General features: G+C 30.9%; 4 protein-coding genes across 4 annotated transcripts; 3 read left to right on the forward strand and 1 right to left on the reverse strand.

Moving 5' to 3' along the window:
* Nucleotides 1-860: 860 nt before the first annotated feature.
* Nucleotides 861-3,588, forward strand: LOC126657617 (very-long-chain 3-oxoacyl-CoA reductase 1-like). The gene is made up of 3 exons (XM_050352326.1): nucleotides 861-1,580; nucleotides 2,824-2,893; nucleotides 3,067-3,588. Exons 1-3 carry the CDS (start codon nucleotides 961-963, stop codon nucleotides 3,331-3,333), a joined length of 957 nt encoding a protein of 318 aa, XP_050208283.1. The 5' UTR covers nucleotides 861-960; the 3' UTR covers nucleotides 3,334-3,588.
* A 2,724-nt stretch (nucleotides 3,589-6,312) lies between these two features.
* On the forward strand, nucleotides 6,313-9,550 carry LOC126656118 (very-long-chain 3-oxoacyl-CoA reductase 1-like). Its single transcript, XM_050350603.2, has 3 exons — nucleotides 6,313-7,219; nucleotides 7,720-7,789; nucleotides 9,095-9,550. Exons 1-3 carry the CDS (start codon nucleotides 6,582-6,584, stop codon nucleotides 9,347-9,349), a joined length of 963 nt encoding a protein of 320 aa, XP_050206560.1. The 5' UTR covers nucleotides 6,313-6,581; the 3' UTR covers nucleotides 9,350-9,550.
* Nucleotides 9,551-12,207: 2,657 nt separating this feature from the next.
* LOC126655433 (uncharacterized) lies at nucleotides 12,208-17,464 on the forward strand. The gene is made up of 6 exons (XM_050349620.2): nucleotides 12,208-12,433; nucleotides 12,551-12,618; nucleotides 12,718-14,365; nucleotides 14,690-16,453; nucleotides 16,627-16,681; nucleotides 17,115-17,464. Exons 1-6 carry the CDS (start codon nucleotides 12,319-12,321, stop codon nucleotides 17,254-17,256), a joined length of 3,792 nt encoding a protein of 1,263 aa, XP_050205577.1. The 5' UTR covers nucleotides 12,208-12,318; the 3' UTR covers nucleotides 17,257-17,464.
* Nucleotides 17,465-21,657: 4,193 nt separating this feature from the next.
* Nucleotides 21,658-22,634, reverse strand: LOC126656236 (uncharacterized). The gene has a single exon (XM_050350749.2). The coding sequence runs from the start codon at nucleotides 22,521-22,523 to the stop codon at nucleotides 21,792-21,794; it is 732 nt and encodes a 243-aa protein (XP_050206706.1). The 5' UTR covers nucleotides 22,524-22,634; the 3' UTR covers nucleotides 21,658-21,791.
* Nucleotides 22,635-22,804: the final 170 nt, after the last annotated feature.

The raw sequence follows: 22,804 nt of genomic DNA on the forward strand, positions 1-22,804 counted from the left end.
ATCTTTATTAATATTTTAAAATTTTATTTAAATTTATGCAGGTAATTAAATTGAGTCGAACTTAAATTTCAATTATTTTCATGAATTCGAACTCTGGTTATAAACATTCTAATTATTTGAAATTAAACTTCTAAAATAAAGTTCGATAGAATTTGAATCGAATTTCGAGCTTTAGATTTTACATTCAAGTCGAATCGAGCTCAGTGATATTTTAACTTAACGCTGACTCGATTACACCCTATTGTTAAGTGATGCAGTAAATAATAATTGGGCAGTCCCTCCCATATATTAATAATTTGGACTTTTATTTTTATAATTTAACAAAGTCTTTTATTTTCATAAATTTAGTCTAATTTTAAAATTAAGATGATATTATTTATAGTCAAATAATAAAATTATTTATTTATCATGTGATTCAATGAATTAAAAGTTACTAACTTTAAAAGGTTTTTAATATTATACAAATAAAATGAAATACATGTATATTTATTGAAGACACTAAAAATGAGTATCAATACGGACAATTAATAAAATAAAATAAAAATAATTATTAATTTTTAAATTGTTACAATCATTAGCTTAAATTTATCATGAGACGCTGAAATATTAAGAAAAAACTCATTTTCAGGTTTTTAAATTATACTTGTTTTGTTTATCTGGTCTTTAAATTATTTTTTATTTTTATCTGGTCTTTAAATTTAGCGAAAAATTTGCATCAGTTTGCATTTTCGAAAATAACGAAACAACATCGTTTTTATCATTCAGGGACTTGAAAATTCGTTTCGCTAAGTTGAAAGACAAGATAAGAATAAAAAATATTAAAATAATTTAAGGACCGGATAAATAAAATCCATAAAATTAAGGGACCTTAAAATTGGTTAATCCAAAATTCCAAATAGTATTAAAAGAAATTGATTTGCTCATTGACTTGCTAATTAAACTCACACATTTCTCACTCCAATGGAGCTTCAATATTTCTTCTTAGTAGCTGCAACTTCCCTAGGTTTCATCTCCGTAACCAAACAAATCTTCACATTCTTGAAATGGGTCTGGGTCATGTTCTTGAGACCGCCCAAGAATCTCAAAAAACAATACGGATCCTGGGCAATCGTCACCGGTTCCACCGACGGGATCGGCAAAGCCCTCGCATTCGAACTGGCATCAACGGGTCTCAATTTAATTTTAGTGGGTCGAAACCCGACAAAACTTGAGTCCACCACAACCGAAATTCAAGAAAAATATAATCAAACCCTAATCAAAACAATCGTTCTTGATCTTGCGAAAACGAGCGGAGAAGAGATTGAAAATGCGATTAAAACTGGGATTGAAGGGTTGGACATTGGGATTTTGATTAATAATGCGGGATTAGCGTACCCGTATGGGAGATTTTTTCATGAGGTGGATTTGGAGTTGATGGAGAGTGTGATTAGGGTTAATTCGGAGGCGGCGACTTGGGTTACCAGAGGGGTGATTCCGGCGATGTTGAGGAAGAAGAAGGGTGCAATTGTTAATATCGGGTCGGGTTCGTCTGTGATTATTCCTAGCTATCCGTTGAATGCGATTTATGCTGCTACTAAAGCGTATGTTTTCTGTTCAATTATACCCTTTTAGTTAAAGTTTTGTTAACAATTATACCCTTAAAATTTTGTTAACGATTATACCCTTTTAGTTAAAATGTTGTTTATTAGTACTGGTTTAGATGGGTTAATTACAAATTAATACACGAACTTTATCCTAATTTGTAATTAAAATACGAACTTTAAAATTTGATAATTATTACATCAACTTTCATTTTTTGGCAAATTAGTATACCGTGGTTGTTGCATGATTGGTCTGTACCAATTTGCCAAAAAAATGAAAATTGGCGTGGTAATTGCCAAATTTCAAAGTTTGTGTTCTAATAGAGTAAAGTTCGTGTATTAATTTGCAATTAATCCGATTTAGATTCATATTGAGAGAAATGAATTATTGTTCAACCATTATTAAAAATAGGAGTGTGCAAAAATTGAACTAAATTGAAGTACTAAATTTGGTTTTGTTGTGTTTGACATTATAAAAGTATTTTGGTTTTCCGGTTTAATTTGGTTTTGGACATTTAGTTAAGTTTTAGTGCATGCCAAACGAAATTGAATTTGAATCGAACTAAAAATAATCAACCGAACCTATTGGTTTGGTTTGGTTTAATTTTCGTTACATTCTTGTAAATTTGTTTAGGTTCAGTTTGAACCGAATGCACACCCTAAAATTGTGTTGATCAAGTTAGGTAGCTGTTTTTAAGTAGTCTTTTTCGCTTCCAGCTCCAATCCTATCTTCACTTCAACGAGTTCATTTCATTCTTTAGCCAGTGGTCCTAGCCTGTGTGCTATGTGGTTGCAACCACCTTGGTTTAACCGGTGATCAATTTTGAGCCGGAGAAGGTAGTATAGTATACATACATGAGAAATAGGGGGTTTCACTGTGTTAGAAATCAGCCTTTTTTTTTTGTTCCTCTGGGTTGCTTAATATATTTACCAAGCCAGATCAGGAAGAAAATGCTTCATTTATTGATTTAATTGATAAGTGTATGAACATACACATACTCATACGGGCAAAACCAAGGGGATACAGTAGATAGCCGCCCTCTAGCCACCAGTCACCGGTTATTTCCATCTGTCCTTCTACTCTTTCCGGTAGCATTTTCCCTTTTAAACGCATTTTATAGCAAAAGATTTGAACCTTTACACTTAACGATTAGGCCAATGGAGATCAAAGTGGTCTTCATTTCAACATGGATGAGTTTGGAATTGGAATAATGAATGTATGCTTTTACCATATTTGTATCAGGTACCTAGCAATGTTCTCAAAATGCATCAATTTAGAGTACAAGCAGCAGGGAATTGACATTCAGTGTCAGGTAAAGCTCTACTCTATAGAAGTGTGCAAAAACCTAACCAAGTTGACAAATTTTGGTTATGTTCGGTTTTGAAAACAAAAAAATTGGTGCATGCCCCTAATAGCAAACACTAGAAGTAGTGTTTCCCTTTGACAGGATTTTTGCTGATACAATATCTTTTCCGTTTTTTCCAGATTCCGCTATTTGTGGCGACGAAAATGACAAGGATGAGGAAATCTAATTTGTTTGTCGCGTCCCCTAAGATGTATGCAAAAGCAAGCCTAAGATGGATTGGGTATGAGAAATTATGCACACCCTTTTGGTCACATTCTGTGCAGTGGTTGATATTGCAAGCATTGCCGGAAAGTCTAATAGATCGGTCTCTTTTCCGGTACTATCTCGGTCTGCGCAAGAAGGCCATGGAGAAGGAACAAAGAAGAGCTAAAACAGAGAACATGTAATCACAGTGGCAGGGTGGAATGTGCTTTAGGGTTTCTGCAAATACTACCTTATGTTAGCAAGTGAAGTTGATGAAAAAAATATTGGTATTTACAGCTATCTGGTTTCCAAGATTGATCATGCAATCTTAATGGTTGATCATATCTATACTCCTATAGTAGGTCTCAAAGAAATTATTTTGTACCTGATGTGAAATAAAGTAGAATGAAAAATAAAATAGCATCAAATATTTATATAAAGTATCAATTTTTAATTCAGTTTGATTTTTATTTTGAGCTAAAATTACTTAAATTAATACATATTAATATATATATATATATATATATATATATATATATATATATAGACTACTTTATGATTAAAGAGCAAATTATTCTAAGGTCCCTCATGTTTGTCATAATTCACAGTTTGGTATCTCTTGTTTGAAAATCAAACGATTTGGTACCTCAGTTTTGATTTTATAAAGTATAAGGCTCTTCTGTTAAATATAGGTACCAAATCTTTAACGGAATGAAACGTGAGGTACCAAATCATTTGCAAACGTTTGAAAATGAGGTACCAAATCGTTAAAATAATTAAATGTGAGGTATCAAATCGTTTGCGTAATTGAAACTGAGGTACCAAATCTTTTGAAAGTAAATATCGAATTATTGACGGAACTAACAGAAGGGCCTTATAGTTTAAAAACTCAAAACTGTGGTACCAAATCGTTTGATTTTCAAACAAGATGTACCAAACTGTGAATTATGACAAACGTGAGGGGCCTTAAAGTAATTTGCTCTAAATAAAATTACATGTTTATATAGATACTAATTAATATAATATCATTTTAAAGTCTGACTATTTATTATTTTGGTCAACTATTTGTTGAAAGTACATCAAAAATTGAAATTAAAATTGGATTTTCAAACCAATTTCTTTAAATTATTTTATTAAATTAAAATAACTTTAATATGATTTAGTTTAAAATAACAATCTAATCTGTATGTAGACTAGAATTTAAAATCTATATATTTTTAATATATTCTTTGTGTTATAAGGCTAGTATACTTTTTTTATTTGAATTCTGATAAAATTCACTGAAATAGATTAAATTATAATATAAAAGTCATATAACAAAATGTAAATATATGATCTTTAAATTTTAAATCTAAAAAATAATTGTGAATACAAATAAATAATTAATCGGAATAAAAAGAATTAAGGGGCCGTTTGGTTCGCCATAAAAAGGGGGGAATGGGAATGGGTATGGGAATGATTCCCATTGTTTATGTTTGTTTTGTCAAATTGTACTAGGGAATGGGAATGTGATTACCCCCTCAATGGGAATCACCCATTCCCCCCTTACCCCATGGGAATGAACTTTTGGGAATGGGAATCAAAATTTTACAAATATTTTAATAATAAATAATAAATATATAATTATTAAAAAAATTATTTTAAAATATTTATTTAAAAAAATTATACTTAAAATAATAAAAAAAACGTTTTTTTATATTTTTTAAAATTATTTTTTTAATATTTTTTAAATAATTTTTTTTTTAAAATAATTTTTAATTTTTTTTAAAAATAATTTTTTAATTTTTTTTAAAAATAATTTTTTTAAATTCGAAAATATTTTTTTTATTTTTTCGAAAATAATTTTTTATTGTTTTAAAATTTTTTTAAATTTTTTTTTAAAATAATTTTTTAATTTTTTTTAAATATTTTTTAATTTTTTTTAAAATATTTTTATTTTTTTATATAAAAAAATATTTAAAAAAAATAAAAAAAGTATTTTTTAATAAATAATAAATAATTTTTTTATTAAACTTTATTCATTCCCATTCCTACACTAATTTGAACCAAACAAAAAATGAAAACAATCATTCCCATTCCCATTCCTTCCCATTCCCATTCCCATTCCGATTCCCATTCCCAACCTTGAACCAAACGGACCCTAAGTGTCATTTCGGAGCATAACGATGAACAACATTATGTTAGTGCGAGTGTTTTGACTTTTATCTCATTCGACTAGATCCATAGTCAGTTATCCATTGAAGTTCTATACTTTTCAAAACCGTCTACAAGAGGAATCCAAAAGACAAATATAGCATCAACAATTATCAAACTAAATATTAAACAAAACATCAAACTAAACATTGATAAAAAAAATCTTCATTCTTTTCTTTAGTTAAATTTTTTTAATTAAATTATGAAATTTTTGACATGTAAACTAAAAAAACTTCAAAAAGATCTTGATTGGACCAAAAAAATCTTCACAGTAAATAAAAAATCAAAAAAACTTTGGCCAGGACAAAAAAAAACTTTTAACATTAAAGCAAATAGAGAAAAAAATTCCATCTATTGAAGTATTTACTAAAAAAAATAACTAAAACTATTAACATAATCTAAAACATGTCAAAAGAAAAGACAAAATAAATTATTAATAATTTTTTGATATACAATGAGATGTTTTTATTCTTTCATACTTATCAATTTTTTTGTGGAGCTAAAATTTTAATTTCAAATATTAAAGGTTTAATTATTTAAAAACCACCCACCTTGAATTTTTTTTTCGTTTATACCCTGACCTAGGAAAAAGTTCATTTATACTCTGACGTATGCGTTTATATTTTACCGCTACTCCGAGGCACTAAATTAATCTCTTTTCATTTAAAAAAAAGTTTAATTAGTCCTTTATTTAGAAAAAAATTCATTTCTAATTAATCTCTAATTAGTTTAGGTTAAAAATGAAGAACTATTTTAAACTTTTTTCTTAATGAAAAGAGGTTAACTTAGTGTCTCGGGGTAGAGGTGAAACATAAATACATACGTCAGGATATAAATGAATGTTTTCCTAGGTAAGGGTATAAACGAAAAAAAAAGTTCAAGGTGAGTGGTTTTTAAGTAATTAAGCCAATATTAAATGGCTATATGAATACGGTTTTAATTTTAGACTTTATTTAATTTAGGAGAGCATCTCCACAGTAAAATAAGACTATGAAAATAGAAATCAGCAGAGCAGAGAGGGATGCCCTCACGTTGTGCTATAAATGGCTGCCAGTCATCAATTTAGTAGTTAAATAAGGTGGTTTTCAGCTCATCTACTTAGCTACCATTTCTCTTTCAGATCCATTTTAATTATTTAATCCCATCTCTCAACTGTCTCTGCCGACCTTTCTCAAATCTCATCCTCTGTTTTCACTTCATATTTATTGGCTTCTTTTACTTAATCCTCCCACCCAAAACCAACATCTCAAAAATTAAAATGGAGCTCTGTTTTTTCGACAATCTTAAATCTCAACCCGTATGGTTTCTCGTACTGTTTTCTTTAGGTTCATTACAACTTTTGAAACTCTTCTTCACTTTACTCAACTGGGTCTACGTTAATTTCCTCAGACCCGCCAAGAATCTGAAGAAATACGGATCTTGGGCTCTTATAACCGGTCCAACCGACGGTATTGGCAAAGCTTTCGCTTTCCAATTGGCTAAAAAGGGTTTGAATTTGGTTCTAGTCGGTCGGAATCCGGACAAGCTTAAAGATGTGTCTGATTCGATTATGTCTAAACATGGGAATGTCCAGATTAAATCAGTTGTGGTTGATTTTAGTGGGGAGATTGATGAGGGTGTTGAGAGGATTAAGGAGACAATTGGGGAGTTAGATGTTGGTGTTTTGATTAATAATGTCGGGGTTTCGTATCCTTATGCGAGATTCTTTCATGAAGTTGATGAGGGTTTGTTGAGGAATTTGATTAAGGTTAATGTTGAGGGAACTACTAAGGTTACTCGAGCTGTTTTGCCGGGTATGTTGAAGAGGAAGAAGGGAGCGGTTGTTAATATTGGGTCTGGTGCTGCTATTGTTATTCCTTCCGATCCTCTTTATGCTGTTTATGCTGCTACAAAAGCGTAAGCCATTCAGTTTAGTTGTTCGTTTTTCGTGATATTTGAGGGATTTCATTGAGAGTTTGATTCTAGGTAGCACGGGAATACGGGATTATTTTTAGATTTCCGACGTAAAAGTTCCGTGTCCGAAATGTCTAGTATTTGACACGTTTCCGATGTAAAAAATGAAATTCCGTGTCCAAAACATCAAGTGTCCGGCACGTTTCCGGAACGTCAAGTGTCCGGCACGTTTCCGGAATGTCAAGTGTCCGGCACGTTTCCCGAACGGTAAAGTGTCCGGCACGTTTCCGGGACCTCAAGTGTCCTGCACGATTCCGGGACCTCAAGTGTCCTGCACGATTCCGGGAGAACTCAAGCGTCTTGCACGTTTCGGAAACTTCAAGTGTCCGGCACGTCTCTGAGACGGGACACATTGATTGAATGAAGTGTCTGTGCTACCTAACTGTAATGTTGTTTCTTTTTTGATGTTCTAAGATGATTCATTTTGTTTTGGTTGTTATCAGGTATATTGATCAGTTCTCTAGATGCCTTTATGTTGAATACAAGAACAGTGGGATTGACGTGCAATGTCAGGTAATCTTAATTCTGAAATATAGTTATCCTTTTAGCATTGGAATAAAATTTGGGTGGAAGTGATAAGATGTTATGGGTTAGCTGAGTTAATATCTAACTGAGTGTTCATATTTGCTGTTTACATGGGAATTTTGAAACAAAATCACATCATTATTTAGAGAAGCAGATAATAATATGTTCTGCGTGCCAAAGATGTTGGAGAAAATAGCATTGTTTCGTGCAAAATGATGATGCAATAAATAGAAATTATTAGTAGGATCGATCTCTGTTGAAAGATAACCTCGATAGATTAGATGTCAACTGCTTGAACCATTGGTTGATAGAAATAGGCAGTTTTGTGTGCTTCCAAATTCTAAGAATAACTTGCCGTCTATATTGTACAGAAACTTGTCGAGACTTAGGTTTTAGCATTTCGTTTCCGTTTTTGAAAACGATTGTGAAACTCGGTTTACATTTATAACTCATTAAAGTGAAGAAAAAAATTAATTTTACCATTTTCCGTTTCAATAGTTTTTGTACCAACGTTTTCATTTCTGTGGAACATAACTTGCCATAGGTGGTGAATATCTTACCTTTTCTCTGTTTGAACCCAACATATGTTTCTTTAGTAACAAGAGAAAGTTGGCCTAATCAAAATTATTTTCTTATTAGGAACTTTTAGAGTGAAATTTTTCGTTACGCTATTGCAATGCACGAACGACTGGAATTGCTATAAATAAAGTGGTTGTTAGCTAGAGGATATCTTTTATCATTTGTAATTAGTCAATGCATGATATATTCACAAGATATGTATGTTGCACAACTTAAATAATTCCTTCATACACGCATTGCTTATTGTGTTTCAGTAATGGTTTGAGTGTTTGAAAAAATTATTGGTCCTACAAAATGACTTGTGGTTGTTAACTTATTTGACTTCTTTATCCACTTGCATGTAATTTGGTTGACAATTTCACCAGACAAATTTTACTCTGAAAAGGACATTGATATAAAGGTCTACGTTTTACAGAAACTTCTCGAATCGTATATTTCAGCTCTTCATTACGTTTTCTAAGATGCTTTGAAACTCCGAAACTCTATATTTATTATCCATTCTTGTAAAAAATATTATTCGCTGTTTTTCATTTCGGCGTTTTCGTTTTGATGTTTCCATTTCTGTGCTATATAAACAAAAGTTATGTGCATTGTTTCTTATGTGTAGTTTGTTGATGTGGGTAATTATCCAAAGCACTGATTTGTGGTATTATCATAAGTTGGGTTTAAGCACCATAAATCTTCTGCTAACGGATTGAAATTTGTTTGATCTAGGTTCCGCTCTATGTCGCCACAAAGATGGCATCAATAAAGAGATCTTCGTTCTTCGTTCCATCTACAGATGGGTATGCGCGGGCAGGTTTACGCTGGATAGGCTATGAACCACGCTGCACACCTTACTGGCCCCATTCCCTTCTATGGGGCTTGGTATCCTTATTGCCGGAATCTGCTTTCGATGCTTGGCGATTTAAGTTTTGCCTCGGGATCCGAAAGAGAGGACAACAGAAAGATTCTAGGAAAAAGGAGTAAACTATTAGGATTCCGAAACTGTTGCTTTAATTTAATCTTTTTCATCATCTTTCTTGCAAGATTTTTAGCATTTTAGCATCTTATTTTTCATCTTTTGTAGCCCTTTTGCATGTTGGCGAAAAGTTGCAGATTATGTGAAATTTGTGATAAAATTGTTTAAATCTTGAGACTACATGCATAAGATAGGCCTAATTTCAGTAATGATTGTTGTTTCTTTAACAAATTCTTACTATTCATGCTTTTTGTATGTCTCCAAACTTCATGGAGATCATTCATTCTTCATTTGTTAGAAACATGTGTGAGAATAAAGCAACTCCATAAATGGTGCCGAACCTTTATTTATCTATACTATATATAAAAGCACGGATGGGGGGGACAGGCAAATTTACGAAATAATCCTTTAAAATTTATATTAATAATTGGTTTTATGGTCATTACTTATCCTAATTAAATTAGTAATTAATAAAGAATAAAATACTGTTAGAATAAGGAGATTGTGAATTTGATTTTAATTCACTACGTTTTCTATTTATTTTCTACAAATGCTCCTCCTAAAAAAAGAAGGTTTCTTGCCCTCCTTTCTCAATTCTCCAGGATCTAAAAAATATATTCCTCGGCATCATCAATCTTGTGTGGCACAAGTAAATACTACTAAATACTAATTGCACTCCATTAAAGCTCATCCTTGTTATATATACCTATTATTTATAATCATATAAAGAAATTAATTTGCCACTTTCTTAGGTAGAGTTTTATTTTGATATAATTGAATTATTAAAAAAATATTAATTTAAAAGTTGTTATTTGCATAGGAAACATATGATTAAGTAGTATGTTTTATTTGACGTTTAATATTTTATATGAATATATAAGGTGGTGTTTAATTTTGAGTTTAAAATTTCTTACAACTAAATGTCTTTTATAAATAAAGAGTTTAATTTGAAGTCAATTGAAATTTAACTTGAAGTTGACCAGGAGTTTAAAGATTTTATAACGATTTTTTGCAATTGTTTTTATGTAAAATTATGTATAAGGGCCTGTTTGGTTCAGCTGTTTCTTGTAGCTGGTGGGTGTTAGCTGTTGCTGATAGCTGTTCGCTGTTGGTTGTTAGCTGATAGCTGATAGACCATAAGTGTTTGGTAAGATTTAATTAGCTGTAATTGTTTATATATAAAATGACTGTAAAGGGCATAATTTTTGTTTTTATTTATTAAATTATGAATATATTATATCATATATTATTTATTAAAAGTATTAATAATTATTTTTTTATAAGAAGCAATATTTAGTTTAAATTTATTTAGACATTTTTTTGATAAATTTATAATAAATTTTTTAAAAAGTTATTAAATTATATTTGTTTTAATATAAATAAAATAATTTTATATAATTTATAAATGATTAGAGTATTTAAAAATAAATTAAATAATTTTATATATAAAAAAACGATATATTCTAATAGGGGTAATTTTGTCTAAATAATGAAACAGCTAGCAGCTGTTGGCAAAAAGCTCCAAAATGGAGCTTTTCAAACAGCAGCTGTTGGAGGTTCAAAAAGCTCCTAAAAGCTCTGAAAAATTTCTCACCAAACGCTTTGGTGGAGCTTTTTGAAAAGCAAAAGCTAAAAGCTCCACCAAAAAGCTGAACCAAACACCCCCTAAGTATAAAATCATCGTGACTAAATTGATTTACGGAATTAAAAATTATAATCCCTTTTCCTAAGAATTCTTTTAAATTTATTCATTAATTAATAATCTAAAATAAAATTTAATAGCTATTACTCCAGACTACTAATTAAGAATAAAATTAAAATATAATTATTTCATTATTAAAAATAGAGTTCTGTGTAAATAAGGAATTGAATTCCATTTCATAAAAATAATTTATAATTCAAAAAAAGTATAACTAATTTAATGTTAGGTATATGTAAAATATATGGTACTATAAATTATAAATAAATATTATTAAAATCAATTAATTTCAACGAATAATAAATTAATAAATATTATTTATTTTTAACAATTCTGACTAATGTTGGTTATAAATATATTAAATTGATATAATTATATCAAATTTAATTAAAATGACAAGTCACATTACGAGCCACGTGCGTAGCACGTAGTGCAAAACTAGTTTTCTAAAAGTCGCTAAACTTTAATTTTTTAATTTAAAAGATATGTTTCGATTTGATGTGACCATTTGAATTAGAATATGTAAAGAAAATTCCTTTTGTGAGCAATCGACTCATACGTCACGTAAGTTAGTATCCATTTTTAAGTAAAATATAAAATTTGGTAATCTTTTATAATATCTTTCTTGTCCAGGTTATTTATGTAATTTAAATATAACAAATATTTATAAATATTAAAAAGTATGATATTTCTAATTCTAATAAAGAGAGATAAAATTAATTAGGAATTTAATTTCAATAGATCTATAACTTACTTAAGAGTTTATTTATAATAACCTCTTTTTATTGTTAATCTAATTGGCAAAGTATCAGAATCAATTAATAATGAATATATTATACAAAATATATGTTTAGTAATTAATTTAAATGCTTATATTATTAAATAGTAGTATTAAAAATAAAAGAATCTTAATACTAATTAATACATAAATAAAATTGAGTGATATAAAATAAAAAACATATAATAAATAATATAAATAATTAAGGTTTTGTAATATAGAAAGTTATTAGTTAATTTTCTAAGACTTTATTAAATATAAAGTGCCATTTAATTTAAGTAAATTCTACTAAATATTTTTCAAATATAAGATTATTTTCTACTATTTAATAAATATTAGTATGATGTAAAAAGTAAAACCGCAGCGGTGTCGTTTCATAAGTTTATCTTTTCACATTCCCTCTCATAACCACACACTGCCGCCATGGAAATACAATAAAAAGAAAAGAAACTAAACCCTGAATCTAAAACCCTAATAACAGCGTTACCAATATCTATAGAATGGGGAAGCCGGAAAGTGAAACGACGTCGTGTTGTTCCGTTTTCATCGACACAAGCCTCAACACTCATTTCGCCACCTTCATCTCCCCGTCCGACACCGTTTCCGATCTTAAAGGTAATTTCTAATAATTTCTGTTAATTCTGTAATCTTACGCTCAAGTTTTTAGTTTTCAGTTTGAAAATTGACTCTGATTAATTATATTTAAATGTTAATTTCGTGTTAATTATGCAGAGAGAATAATTCAAGAACATTCATCGGGTTTTCCTAAATTTGGGGATATAAAAATCCATGCATTGAAGGTAAATTGTTTTGTGCTTTTGTTAGGTTAAATTTTATGATTAGTTTTCATTTTTACAATTTTCTGTCATTTTCTTGATGTATATGTTTTTGAACTTTAGGTGAAGAGAAAAGGTTGTTTTTATCAATTATCGGATAAAATGCTGGCAACGAGTGTTTTTCATGGCATAGATAAATGTTGGTTTGTAACAGCTGATGTTTCTAGTAGTGTAAAGGAGGAGCATGATGTTGATGATGTTGGTTATAACCGCCCTTTGAAACTGAAAGCAATTTCGTTTTTTGATGACCGGTTAAGTTCGGATTTGGATGTTGTTCATGGAAACCGTGGTTTAGAGATTGTGGAGATTGGTGTTGAATGTAGCGGCGGAAACAATGGCAATGTTAAACCTTTGGATGTCGATAATTGTGATAAGGAAAATGAAATTGAGGGTCCTATTGGAGGTAGGAAAAGGAATGCTAGGGATGAGATTAGTGATGATGTGCAGGGTGATGCACCGGCGGAAATAGGTTTAGATTCTAGATCTCGTACTAAGAAAAAACGTAAGAGTGAAAAGAAAGTTAAATATGCTAAGAATGACCTTGGTTTGAAAGAGGATGCTTTAGTACCTGATTCTGATAAAAATGTATCACAGCAAGAGATTGTTGTGTCTGTGGTTTCATGTGATGAAGCAACCGAAAATAGAAATACTATTGGTGACTCAAGTGGTGCAGTGCAAGAGACTGCTGTTGCAAGTACTGAAGGGACTGTTGTGTTAGAAAAGCCTGTCGAACTTGAAAGTGATAAATTGAGAAGTGATGTTAATATGCAATGTGATAAATCAGTTGAAGAAAATTTGCAATCTGAACCTATGGCGAAGAAAAAGCGTAAAATTAAAAAGCACAAAGATGGTAAGGAAGGTTTATTGAAAAGCAATGGAGCTTTGATTGCTGAACCAAATGAGGATATGGTTGAGCTACTGGCAGCCTCTGAGCATTCTCTACAGCCCAAACAGTACGATAAAAATAATATTGACGGGTCAAATGTTGTAGTGCAAGAGACTGCAGTTGCAAGTGCTGAAGTGACCGCTGTGTTAGAAAAGCATGTCGAACTTGAAAGTGATAAATTGGGAAGTGATGTTAACACGCAATGTGATAAATCAGTTGAAGATAATATGCAATCAGAGCCTGTAGCAAAGAAAAAACGTAAAATTAAAAAGCGCAAAGATGGTAAAGAAGATTCATTGAAGAACAATGGAGCTTTGATTGCTGAATCAAATAAGGAGATGGTTGAGCTACTGGACGCCTCTGAGCATTCTCTACTGGGCAAACAGGATGATAGAAGTAATATTGACGAGTCAAGTGGTGTAGTGCAAGAGACTGTCGTTGCAAGTGCTGAAGTGACTGCTGTGTTAGAAAAGCATGTCGAACTTAAAAGTGAGAAATTAAGAAGTGACATTAATACTCAATGTGATAAATTAGTTGAAGATAATATGCAATCAGAGCCTGTGACAAAGAAAAGACGTAAAGTTAAAGAGCGAAAAGATGGTAAAGAAGATCCATTGAAGAACAATGGAGCTTTGATTGCTGAATCAAATAAGGAAATGGTTGAGCCATTGGCAGCCTCTGAGCATTCTCTACTGGCCAAACAGGACAATAGAAATCCCAGTTTGAGCAGTTCAACTGAAATTCCAGAGGATGTTCATTTGCTGTCTGCAGGTTCAAGCAATGGGAAGAAGAAAAAGAAGAAACCAACAGATACATTTAATCAAGGTGAGTGATATTTGGCCTACAAATCTGTATGTAATTGTTTCTCTCTTTAAGGCTATGTTTGGTTCATAGAATCGTTAAGGAATATAATTGTTATTCCGTGCTTTGACTGATATTTAAATAAGTATTGGTAATTCTCTGGAATTACTATTCTGCAACTTTTGTAGAGTAATCCCATATGTATTATATTCCGAGAACCGAACATAGCCTTAGTATTTTCTTCCTTTCAGTATTTTCTTTTTCTTTTCTACCTCTTCCCCTAGTTGATAAAGAAAGCAAATAGAGGACTTGAAAACAGTTTTCTGATGCTCATGTAATCATGTGTAGATACTGATCTCGGCAACCTAGATGCTAGCAATGTGGATAGTAGATGCGATGCCTCTAGATTAGCAGTTAAATCAGATTCCAAAAGTATGAAAGTTTCAGAAGATTGCCCTTCCACTAATGCAGTACATCTTGAAGTCAGAGAATCTGATAACACAGAGAAAGCAGTTGAGATTTCCAGGAATGAGAATGATATCCTCGGAGATGATCAAAATGCAGCTGTTAATCACAAGAATGGAGTTGAAGAACAAAATTTAGCGCTGAACATTTCACCTGTCCTGGATGACTTAGCCTCAGCAGCTAAAGTACTTGTCAGTCCTAAATTGGCTGAAGCTGGTGAAATTATGTCTCCTTTAAAATCATCAAAGAAAAGAAAGAAATCCAAAAAGACAAACGAGTTGAGCGAAAAACCATCTGTATCTGTTGTAGAACACAATGACGGTAGTGGCACATCTCCCATGGAGCCTCATGATTCCAATGTAAATAACAATGGCGGCAACCTTAATAAAGGCGAAAATAATGTACCTATGAAAGGGGGGAAAGTAGTATCAGAAATGGAAACAAGTGCATCTCTTTTGGTTACTGCAAAGGAAATCGATGATATCATACAGAATACAGTGGAATCAGTGCAGCAGGTTGGACAAGTTGAAGTTAGTGGTCAAAACATGGACGGAAAGTCAAAAAAGAAAACTAAGAAGAAGCGGATTTCCAATCTTCCAGAATGGGAAAATGACACCAAGGTTGCTGGTAATGTTGTTTCTGCGCCATCAGCTGATAATAACACAAGGCAGGCAGAAAATTCATCTAATGATCAACAACATATACAGAATGCAGTGGACTCAGTGAAGCAGTTCGGACAAGTTGAAGTTAGTGGTGAAAACATGGATGGAAAATCAAAAAAGAAAATTAAGAAGAAGCGGATTTCCAACCTTCCAGAATCGAAAAATAACACTGGTAATATTGTTTCTGCGCCATCGGCTGATAATAACACAAGGGAGGCAGAATATTCATCTAATGATCAACAACATAAAATGAAAAGCAACAATGAGGGTCTTGAAGCTGTGGTCAATAAGAATCCCTCTGAAAATGGCCATGCAGATGATAATCTGGAAACTGAAAGCAATGAGATCAACTTTAAAAATTATTTTGTGCCTGGCCAACATAACCACGAAAATGTTAGTTCTGGTGAGGTGCTGGCTGATAGCGCAACTAAAGCTAAGGAAGTAGATGGTAAGATTAAAGCTAAGAAGAAGAAAAAGAAGCTTGATCCCAATTCTCACAGTACTTCACTTGATTTGCAAAGCTCACAGAGTTTAAATGAGAGTTATAAGGTTGAAGCAAGGCCTTCAAAAGTTTCTGACGGCGTGGTAAAAACTCCACCATTTAGCAAGTCTGATAAAGCTAGACAATCTGTTGCTGTCAAGCCATCCAGTACCATTTCTCATGCAAATAGTAAAAGAGCTGCATTAAATCCTAGCTTGGAAAGTTCAAAAGACGCAAGTCCTCTAAGTAAAAGAGTCAACGGGACTCCCAATGAAGACAACAATCGCATGAATAGCAAAAGAACTTCGACTGGGGAAGTTGTGAATAATGCACAACACAAGGATAGCTTAACAGGAGTATCTGGTTCAATATTGAAGAAAGATGATGAGGCTTTTTCAAATAAAGATGATAATTCAGATAGCACAAGAACTCCATCAGATAAATCATTGTCTTCTGACTACTCAGATGGAGAAAGTAATGCAGAATCTAACTTAACTCAAAATGGTAAATCCCTGAAATTCTTTTATTATTTTTTCTTCAAGGAAAGCATTCACATGTGAACGGATTACAAATGATTGAATCTGCAGCATTAATATTAATTTGTTTCATTTTAGTCATCTTGTTGTTCGCGATGACAATGTGCTCTGAGCTTTTGTTTCAATTGAAATTTGCATCAGGGTTGAACAGCTGGAAACGGAAGCATGAAGGTGGAAAAACTCCAACGATGCCATTGTAAGTGAGGCAGAGACGGAAGATTTTGTTTCTTATTATTAATTAACACCAGTATCTATTTAGATTTTAGGTGCCTCTTATTTATTAGCTTCTAAATAGTAGAAGAAAAACCAAGTGCATATGCTAATTTCTTTTGGATGTTCAACTTCATTCTGCTTCCATTAGGGAAAAAATAGCTTAAACCAAATTAACCAACTAATTCGATCATTTCAAGTTTGTTTTTTAAGAACTCGGTTAATTTGGCTTTGGTTAATTCAGTTGATTCAGTTAAAGAGAGAAAGTAATTCGATTTTGCTTAAATCAGTCTGTTTTTAACTCGGTTAATTTGGCTTTGGTTAATTCAGTTGGTTCAGTAAAAGAGAGAGAGTAATTCGATTTTGGTGAAATCAGTCTGTCTTTCTCTAAACTTGGATCTTTCTTTTGATGAAAACAGGATTTCAGGTATGGCATTGGATGCAATTCTTAGAAGTTCAAGCAGATACAAGAAGGCTAAGATAACGGCTACCCTTTCGCAACTGGAGGAGACGGAAAGCCAAGCTGCTGAAGTTGTCCCTGATAGTCAAGCGAACCCTTGATCATCTTGTAATTTTACTTGTTTGAGTCTATATATATCCAGGACTTCTCTTTTGTTGGATCTTTTTTGGGCATTATGTGATGTTGCAAATTTTTGTTAATAGCCCTTAATGGTTCTATTTCATTAGTTTTATCGGTTTGTGTATACCTAATGATTCATCACACAGAAAACTACGTATCGAAACTGAAGTGAATGTTTTTTTTTTCCGAGATCTGAGTAAGAATGAATGTAATTAATATGTTTAGCCATTAGATTATAATTTATTTGGGATAAGTTCATTTAACTAATATGTTGTTTTGAACTTTGACACTAATGTGTCATTGTGTTGTTTTGAACTTTATCCGACATCATACGTAGTCTTGTGAAATGATTTTTCATAAAAAAGTTAAAAAAAATGAAACTTTAGCAAAAAATCGTAAAAATGAATTTGTAATAAAAAGTTTACAATTTTTATAAGGCTTAATTGCGTAAAAAATCACAAACTTAAGCGTGTTTTGCAAATTTAACATAAACTTTCAATTTTGGCAAATTAATACACAAACTTTTGATTTTTGGCAATTTTAGCACCGATCAATTTTCCTTCAAAAAAATACTGATGTGTACACCGGAATAACCAGTATTCCGACGTCCACATCATCATTTTTCTCTATTTTTTTTGAAGAAAAATTGATCGGTGCTAAAATTGCAAAAAATCAAAAGTTTGTGTATTAATTTGCCAAAATTGAAAGTTTATGTTAAATTTGCAAAACACGCTAAAGTTTATGATTTTTTTACGCCATTAAGCCTTTTTATAATAAATGATGTATCTTTTAATAAATCAACTTAATAATATAGCCTTTGAGAAAAAAACTTAATAATATAGAAAGAGTTGAATTTAATTGATTTATTTTCATTTTAGTTTAGTTTATATATATATATATATATATATATATATATATATATATATATATATATATATATAAGTATACAAGTATATAATAATTATTTATTTAAAATAAATTAATCTATTAGATTGTATTTTTGTTTTATAGTAATAAGTATTTATAGAATAATAAATTTTAATATATTTATTATTTGTTTTTGGATTAAAAAAATAAGTTAAGCAATTAAATAATAATTTATTTCTATCAATTAGAATCTTCGACTGATTTTATTAATATAAAATTTGACCTTTCTATGCCAAAAATTCATTTCATAAGTTCTCTATGATGTCAAATTTTTTGTGTCAAAATTCTAAATAGTTAAATGAATTTAGTTTATTGATAATTGATTTTGAGAATGTCTATATTGCATTTTATTTTATTTTTGTTACTAAAGTTTATTTATTTTTATTTAGTTATCATACTTTACATTATTATCTTTTCCAACATGAGATTTTCCGACCAAAAATGCTTACGGAAGCCGAATTTTCTTTGTTTAAAATTTGTCATATATGCATAACTTTACCTAAAAATCTACTCTAAAATGAAATTACAAAAACATAACAAATTTTCAAAAAACAAAAACAAAACAAAATCCGATTGTCATGTGGCAAAATTCAGCTGCCATATAAGTATTTTTTACTGAAAAAATTTCTCATGAAAAAAAATTAAAATATGATAACTAAAAAAATTTTAAATTTCATAACTAAACTAAAATAAAATAAGGAAAATGCTATTTAATCCTGCATTTTATACCACCTTCATTGTCCCTCCTTACGTGGCATCATTTAATTCGTCAAATCCACCTCCAAAAGTATATATCTTAAATTCCAACTTTTAATTCATCCACTCTTTTTTTTTTTGTTAACAGAAGAGCTGGCAAAAGCCAGAAACAGAAAACTAGTGTCTTCTGCTCATACGAGGCAAACTAGTTATACTTTATTCCGTTTGCTTTACGTTAATCTCACTTAAAACTCTTATAAATTTGTTATACGTAATTCCTAATTCTTTGGGACCCATTAGAAGTGCATAACAGCCTAGCGAGAAACTCTTAGATAGATGAGTCTATCACGTTATCCATAAATTAAACCAATCACATTATAATACTTTATTAAAATAAAATGATTGCAAAATTATAATATCATCATTAAAATCTGAATACATTTATTATAATTTTAATATTATTTTAATAAAGTATTACAATATATTTAATTTAGTATACGAATAACGCGGTAGACTGGATTTATTTAAGAATTTCTCTAGCCTAGGTAATTGTTTTATTTCCTCAAATCCGTTCTTTTCATTTGTGCCTTTACTGTGGCAAATTCCAACCTTCTTGGATTCCAAATTCCATTTCCTGCAATTAACAAATTTCTTGATTGTCAAAAATTTAATGATGCTTTCCACTTGATGATGTTATGTTGTTGAATCAACTTGACATACTTATATTCTTGATTTGACTCTAGTTTTTCAACTTTTGCAAGCTTATCTACATATTTTGAGCACTTTCAGAAATGTAATTGTTCATTTTTTTCATTCAATTAAATCCTCAAATTTCTAAGGCTCAAAGAGCATTATTTACACTATCAATTATAACGCTGAAATATTCTTTTTAATTGATCCAGCAATCTTTGGAAAAAAAAAACTTAATCAGATTTGTCGATTCAGTCAGTTTGATCGCAAATTTGATTTCAGGTCAATTTGGTTCTTCCTTAAAAAATTAAATATATATTTCAATCTTTTCTAACACTACCACATAAGTCACTTTCAGTAACACTGAACAAGTGTTGCTGTATGTACAAAAACTGATGCCTTAGGTCTACTGCAACGCTTTTCAATCCGCTACATTTGCGGCCGCTGCAATAGGTTTTGATAGCTATTGCAACAGTTTTTTTATACTATTGTAATACAAATAAAAGCGTTGCAATTTAAATAAAAAATAAGAATATAATTGTAAAACTCACCAGAGATCGAAATCGTATTCAATATCAAAATTGAAATGAAAATCAAATAATTAAAACCTAAAAATTATATATAATTAATGATAGAAGGAAGCCTAACGGGAATTTCATCCGCATGTGATATAATTGTTCTTGAGAAATCAAGCTCACCTTCTAAGAGCAGCGAAACCGGTGTTGGAATTGCAATGGACCTTCCTCCTCAGCAGAGCATCAAGACTCTGCAATAAAAAAAAAATAGTTGAGTTTAGATGATCGGCAACCGCGAGAGCTGAATCACCTGCTCAGTTGAAGTACGACAGCGATGATAATTTCACAGCGGCAAAGGCGGAGGAGGTGGATGACGGTTGTTGCTGCTGCTGAAACCCTAGAAGAGAGAAAAGGAGAGCACAAAATAAAACTTGCAAATCTATTCCCGATAATTTTAGAATCTATAAAAAGATTGGAGAAAATTAACGTTTACTAAGAATCATTGCGACTCGATTTGCGACTCTGCTATAACTTTAAAAGCATGATATTGAAAACTTTATGAGTGTTATCTATAATAACCATAAATTAATACAGTAAGTTGAAATATGTGTCCATTTTTTAAGAAAAATTATGTATTTAAGCTAAGACAGTAATATGACAAGCGTTGCTATATTTATTTAGACTGTTATATTTTCTTAGATTAATTCAGCAATTTTATATCAAAAAATATTGGTGATGCATTATGAAAAAATTATCATAATATTTACTTATCAAAATCAGAAAATATCGATGAAACTTTACCTGATTTTAAAATTTTATTACAATAGTGAGTAGTTTATTATTTATTAGGATTTTAAAATATAATTAAAAATATAATTTGGTATGAAATAATAAAATGCAACAGTTTAAAAATGTTGCTGGATTCAGTCAAATTATTGCATTTTCTAAAGCTGATGCAATAGTTTTCTATATGTGTTGTCTTATATTGTAATTTTTTGAATTTTATTAATTTCTTTGCAACAGTTTTTAACTGTAACATTTGTGTTGCCTTATATATACTATTGCAACGGTATTGAATGTGTTGCTTTTCTAGTGTTGCTGAAAGTGACTTATGTGGTAGTGTAAATAAAAAATTTAAAAAATTGAAATTATTGAATCAGCTAAACCTAAAAATCATTTGATTTTTATTTACTAGAATATGATCTATTTATTAATTTTCAATTCATTCGCTAATTGTAATATTATGTATATATATTTAAATTTTAAAATTATCTAGTTATTTGATATTATTAATATTGTATAAATGTGTTTTTGTTTCATGTACGAGTTGAAACAGTTAAGCCGTAAATCAATAGCATAGCAGTTCGATTGTTGAAATACCAGATTCAACTTTCATTTAATAATAACATATGTGTACGTAGATCTTTAAAAATAATTAGTTATTTACATAAATACAATTATACAAATGCTATAAAGTTTAAAACTTTGATTATCACATTTTGTTGATTATTTTAACAATGTGGGGAAGAGTCAATTTTCATTTAAATATTTAAATTAAAAAAGATATAATCCACCAAATTTAACATTAATCATAATACACGTAAATGATTTAACTATTTTACTAAATATCACAAATTAAAACTATAATGTATCAAAAAATGAAAATAAAATTTGGACCGTTAAATGTATCACCCTCCACCTTTCTTCTTCTTCTTTCTAAACACGACCTCCGTATCCAACCCGAACCCGTCAACTTTCCGGACATAAACCAGCTCCGAATTCTCAAACAACTCGATCAACGGTTCAACGCTAAACAAATCATTAGCAGAGTATTTATCAGACCGTCTATCAACCGCCACGTGTAAAACACAGACTCCACCGGGCCTCAACGTCCGTTCAATCTCACGGACAAATTTACGTGGATACAAAGCATGATCAAACACATTCGAAAACTCAAAATCAAAAGTCTCATCATCGAACGGTTGATGATGAAAGTCACCTTTAATAACCAACGGTGGGTACGGCACAAGATCAATACCGACGGCGTCGAGAACTCCGGCGCGTTTTAGAGCTTCAACTTCTTGTCCGACGCGCGCTCCGATGCTTAAAGATTTTGAGTCGTTAAAAAGAAGTTTTTTCTGTTTGAAATCTTGGAAAAATTGTGTGAAAACGGTAACTTTACGATCCCAGTCACGTGTGAGCCAAGTTTGTCTTAGTTTTGGATTTAGGGTTTTGTTTAGTTGACGTTGTATGTATGATTCGTAGGTTTTGTAGCCTGGTCGGATTGTTAAACCGGCGGTGGGATCACGGTGGTTGTGCGGTGGTGGGGTGGTGGTTTTGTAGAAAAAGAGAAGAAATGGGAGGAAAAAGAAAAGGGATATGAGAAAATATTTGAGAATTGGTGGTTTTGTTGGTTTCATAATGTCTTAATATTTTGTGTTTTGCATGAAATGTAGGGTTTCTCTCTCTAGAATTGAGTTTTGTAGAGAGAGAAAGAGAGGAAATTTGGGTATTGGGTTTGAATTTGATTGCATGGAAGTACAAGTGGAGAAAAATAGGGGACACTTTGTTTTGTTGAGCCAATGGTGGAACGACATGTGGTAGGTTTATGTGCCACGTGGAGTGAAACTAGGTAGTGTTGTTTGTTATGAGATATACCAATTGTATAATCAATATAGTAGTAATGTTTTTGGAGTTAGAT

Source organism: Mercurialis annua, linkage group LG7 (assembly GCF_937616625.2).
Source record: "Mercurialis annua linkage group LG7, ddMerAnnu1.2, whole genome shotgun sequence".
NCBI classification, from domain to species: domain Eukaryota; kingdom Viridiplantae; phylum Streptophyta; class Magnoliopsida; order Malpighiales; family Euphorbiaceae; genus Mercurialis; species Mercurialis annua.

Coding starts and splice junctions, on each gene's coding strand:
- LOC126656236 (XM_050350749.2), bottom strand. CDS start 22,523: ATGAAACCAACAAAACCACCAATTCTCAAATATTTTCTCATATCCCTT.
- LOC126656118 (XM_050350603.2), top strand. CDS start 6,582: ATGGAGCTCTGTTTTTTCGACAATCTTAAATCTCAACCCGTATGGTTT. Junction 7,220..7,719: donor GTTTATGCTGCTACAAAAGC/GTAAGCCATTCA, acceptor GGTTGTTATCAG/GTATATTGATCAGTTCTCTA. Junction 7,790..9,094: donor GGATTGACGTGCAATGTCAG/GTAATCTTAATT, acceptor TGTTTGATCTAG/GTTCCGCTCTATGTCGCCAC.
- LOC126655433 (XM_050349620.2), top strand. CDS start 12,319: ATGGGGAAGCCGGAAAGTGAAACGACGTCGTGTTGTTCCGTTTTCATC. Junction 12,619..12,717: donor TAAAAATCCATGCATTGAAG/GTAAATTGTTTT, acceptor TTTGAACTTTAG/GTGAAGAGAAAAGGTTGTTT. Junction 16,682..17,114: donor AAAACTCCAACGATGCCATT/GTAAGTGAGGCA, acceptor TGATGAAAACAG/GATTTCAGGTATGGCATTGG.
- LOC126657617 (XM_050352326.1), top strand. CDS start 961: ATGGAGCTTCAATATTTCTTCTTAGTAGCTGCAACTTCCCTAGGTTTC. Junction 1,581..2,823: donor ATTTATGCTGCTACTAAAGC/GTATGTTTTCTG, acceptor TATTTGTATCAG/GTACCTAGCAATGTTCTCAA. Junction 2,894..3,066: donor GAATTGACATTCAGTGTCAG/GTAAAGCTCTAC, acceptor CGTTTTTTCCAG/ATTCCGCTATTTGTGGCGAC.